The 4,490-nt window shown below is 44.6% G+C and overlaps 1 protein-coding gene across 1 annotated transcript in view; it reads left to right on the forward strand.

The window, feature by feature from the left end:
• The first annotated feature begins 1,120 nt into the window (after positions 1–1,120).
• The window catches only part of ptprz1b (protein tyrosine phosphatase receptor type Z1b), a 43,142-nt gene continuing 39,772 nt past the window's right edge, over positions 1,121–4,490 (forward strand). The window contains exon 1 of the mRNA XM_062517766.1: positions 1,121–1,315. Within this exon, the coding sequence (XP_062373750.1) occupies positions 1,246–1,315 (70 nt within the window). The 5' untranslated portion in view covers positions 1,121–1,245. The remainder of the gene's footprint in view (positions 1,316–4,490) is intronic.

Genomic DNA, 4,490 nt, shown 5'->3' on the forward strand with positions numbered 1-4,490 from the left:
TCACAGTGTTTTTTTTTTTTGCAGCCTGCCAAATTGTATGCCATTGTTCCACACAAATGCTGCCGACTTTGATAACGACCTACCTGTTTTGGAATCAGTCTGGCACTCTGTGGTTGGGGCTTTCACCCCATGTGTCAGGTGGTTTTCTTTCACTTAAGTATGATGGACGCTAGTTACATTGTGTCTGCACACTCACGCAGCTGAGTATTGCACTTGATCCCTGTTTTGAAAATAATATGCCTACTGAGTTGATGACAAAAAAACCCATCCCTTTAATCAACTAAAGTTTAAAGATTTGCACTAGGTTTATTTGAGCACACAGACAATGCATCTCTATTGATAGGCTACTGTTGATCAACAGGTTGTTTTTGTCCACTGCTCTTGGCATAATTACTTGCGTCTCAAACAACAAGGCTCTTTTCTATGCCTTTTTTTGTCAGAGAGAGAGAGAGAGAAGGAAAGTGCTCTGTATCCAGTTCCTTTGGGGAGAGAAAAGTGGTCGAAGAAGTGGAATGGGGATCCTGCATAAATTAAAGATAATCTCTGTTAAGATATGTTAATGTATGCACTGAAAGGATAACAAGAAGAGAGCTTAAAAGCAATATGTAACCTTGTGTTTTTCTTCATTTATTTTGGCCAGTGTGGCCAGGGCTGTATTTGTAAACAGTGTATGCTTTGTACAACTCTGCAGGGTCAGATTATTCTGAATTCATCAATGGGGTTTCACATTTCTCTAGAGTTTCCAAGGCTATAGCCTACCTGGTGAAGTTGTAAACTATTTATAAACATTATGTTACGAAAATGTTCATCTGTGTAGTCTTCATCAGCTTTAGGCTCGACGTAGGGGTGTCATTGTCTCAATTGTTGTCATTGTATCACTTCTCTTAAGCGATAAACTGACAGTATTTCAAAACACACAATATAAACTACCCATTGACCTGTCTCCACTCTCCTATCGTGGGATTGTCCATGTGGATGTGTCTCCGTTGGCAACCGCTGTAAAAAAGTGAACTGTGGGCGGCGCGCGCACGCAATCTTTCTCCCTGCTTTTTCTTGCCAGGAGAGCAGCGACCGTATGTATGGGAGCGCAGTGGAGTAGGGAGACGGCTTGGAGCCCATCGAGACCGGGTGATAGTCGGCATGAAGCAAGTGTAGCATCCTCGCTTGACTCGAGGCTTCCCTTATATTTTTTAGAGATTAGCGGTGAAATTCTGTTGACCACATTTTAGTGGTTTTACCCTGGAGATGAAAATGGAGGTGTCCACAATACGATTTTATGTTGTGATTGCACATCTTTGGATCGTCTGTCAAATAGGTAAGCGTGCGGAGGATTGAATGTAGCCTATGTTAACAGCGGTTCATGTTTTCATGTATTTTTCTACAAGTGTAAAGTTGATGCGCTGTTTATGTTTAGGTCAGAATTTTCTTGTGTGTGGCACATCAGGACTTCAAGGGAAACGTCTGTCCTGTTTTATGTCGATGTTAGTGTGTCTATGTGCAGTGATTAGATCTACTAGGTTGCGAGCCTCAACATCCCTGTTATTATGGTAAATCATGGAAATACTGTCCAGTTGCCGTACAAACAAGTGTGTTTTTAGTGTTTGTGTAAACACAGCGTATTGCAGTCAGCGAACCCTGAAGAGTATCCTCTTCTCTTCACTAACTAAGTATTTTGAGATATTTCGGAGAAACTTTCCATCAATCCACATGTGTCGCATACTCTGCGGCAATGTTCTGAATGAACTGGGAACATTTTTATTTTATACTACTTGTCTGTGATCTGTTATAGAGGGCTTTGTATTAACTTTGTGTACTGATTATTACCACAGAGGGAAGGCATGTCCGAGTAATTTAACGCAAAGCACAAAGCTTAAGTTTGACAGGGCATCAAAGCCATCTGCACATTGTTGAGCATGCTCTTCTTAAAAATCTCAATCCTTCTTTTGTAGTCATAGTCTTGTTTTACAAGAAGTAAACATAACTCAGTGTATTCTGAGATCCACAGGAGGAATATAGATTATAAACTAAGCCATGGGCTGAGGGTCTACCATCAAGCCATCCATACCATCATCTGCCATCTGTTCTGGCATTGAACCCGCCACTGTTATGGCTCACGGTGCATTTGTCATGTATAACATATTGCTTCAAATCTCTGTGTAATCGCATGTCATTGATGCCAGTTTGTTCGGCTTGTCATCGTCGTCTCTGTTTGCTGTTCGGTCCAACCCAACCACAATGTCTTCCATTGTCCCAACCATGTGCTCTCACATTTGTCAAATGACCTCTGGCATTAGATGTCCAGTTCTCCTGGATTTTTATTTTGTTGTTTTTTTTTGTTCTTCACCTCCTTCCGTGTGCCCGACTCGGAGCTGTGCTGTCGTGCAGCTGCCAGGGCCGGAGTTTGTGTTGTGCTGTGGCGCTGGCAAACGGGTCTGCTGGTGCTGGACGGTGGTGGAGTCGAAAGGGGCAAAAGGGGAAACCCCCGCTGGGCGAACGCAACCAAAACCAACCAAACATTCGATAAATGCCAAGGGGCAGCTCTGGGTGTCAGTCCCCGACTGTCTGCATGCCCATGATGGGTATCATGCTCGCAGGGCATGGCTTGTGTCCCGTGCTGTAACTGTACTGTACAGGGCCTGCTGACCTTTTGTCATGTATCTAAATAAACGGATTGTGATATGGCAGATTGGGGAGGGCAATAGTTGTGGTATTGAATGTCTGGCATGGGCTGATTGCTTTCCTATCACTTCCCAGTGCACGTGTGGTAACACCCTTGCATTGACATGGTGCACGGGCAATCAATCCAAAAATCCTGCTGACAGCAGACATAGTATAACGTTAAATCAATGATGCACGGCTGACACGTGATTGAGGGTGAGCTGCTCTAAAATATCCCCATTCAACCCCTCAGTGTCTGTATGAGTTCAGTCCACTCTGCGTGTGTGAACGGTAAAGGTCTGGCAACAAGTGGGTGCCAAGCCTGAGTAAAGATGTGGAAACGATGTGAAGTGCCACCGCTGATGTTTACATGCTGTGATGGGCCGTGGCATTGGCAAGACCAACTAAACAGGATCTTCTCCTACACAACACTCTTATCTAAATGGTCCGGTAAACTGTGCTGGACAGGGCAAGGCTAGAAATCTGGAGCATTATCAGGATGTGGTTATGGGGAGGCTGTGTTTGCTTCCACAAGAAAGCCACTGTCCTATTTCTTGGCGTCACCGGTATTTGGCTACAGTAACCCATAATCAGCCATTGAACCTTGTCACAGTTACATACAATGTGGCACACAGAACCAAGGCCAAACATCCGATAAAGACTCCATGGTGTGCCCGTTTGGAGACTGGAGCAGGCCGCCTGTGCTGCGCTCTCATGTCTTAAGAGACGGTCCGATACGCAAAATGGACGAAGACAATTAACAGTGCAGGTTAATTATACGACAATAGCTCAGCAAAAAAATCATTTTGATCTACGCTCTGCTAAAGGTTGTATGTGATGCAGAGCCGTGCTTTGGGAAATTCAAAAGGGCTAAACTATCAGTGCGAAAATCATTCCGTGTCTTAAAGGTCACGTATTGATTTGAATGTATTTGACATTGGACAGTGGATGGTGTCCTGGTTACTTAGAGCATTTTCCCCCCCAGTCTGCATTTCTCATGTGGTGGTGAATGAATGAGCAGGTAATGGATTTGTTTTTGGTGTCAAATTCCTCAGGTGGCATTGTAACCCCGGACAGATTGATGCTGGACGCAGTTGATGCAACCGAGCAGAAGCTGTTTTGTGTGCGTGCTATTTCCGCGCTGGTCTCTGTCTGTGTTTGTGCCAGTCGAGGGGATAGTGTGTGTGTGTGTGCAGGCATTCTTTGGAAACAACACAGATGGAGAAAAGCTGTGTGAGTAACACATTCAGCAACCCCCACCACCCCCAACACACACACACACACACACACACACACACACACTGTGTCCAGTGATGTGAAAATACCTCCCTGTTGGGACGAAAATTATGGATCTATGGCAATGCCAGCAGTCGATGCCTCATCAGACCTCAAAAATATTAAATAGAATGGGCTGAAAAATACATGTACAAATCTTTTTGGCATTGCTGTTTCCATAGCAACGCTGGTAAACCAGCAAGATGCTGGGGCCAGAGAGGACAAGGAGAAGGGAAAAATCCATGGTGAATCAAGAAGAGAGGCGGCATGGGAATTATTCCTGCTGATTTATTTGCGTTTTTTTTTTTTGTTGTGTTTTTTTTTTTTCTTTAAATTTGGATTCCCTGCAGAGCAGTTTCTCTCTCCCCGCTGATTAAATACAATCTGTGCTCCTAAAACAGGAAGCCCTGAAACAGAACAAATCCGACAGACCCTTAAGCCGGCCAACTGCTTTGCTTTCCCCACGTTTGCTGAGGCTCCTTTGTGCTGTGCTGCTTGTGCCCTCCAAGCAGAGGATAAGATGAGTCCCCCCCCCCATGCACACACACACACACACA

This window comes from Sardina pilchardus, chromosome 17 (assembly GCF_963854185.1).
Source record: "Sardina pilchardus chromosome 17, fSarPil1.1, whole genome shotgun sequence".
In the NCBI taxonomy this organism is placed as follows: Eukaryota; Metazoa; Chordata; class Actinopteri; order Clupeiformes; family Clupeidae; genus Sardina; species Sardina pilchardus.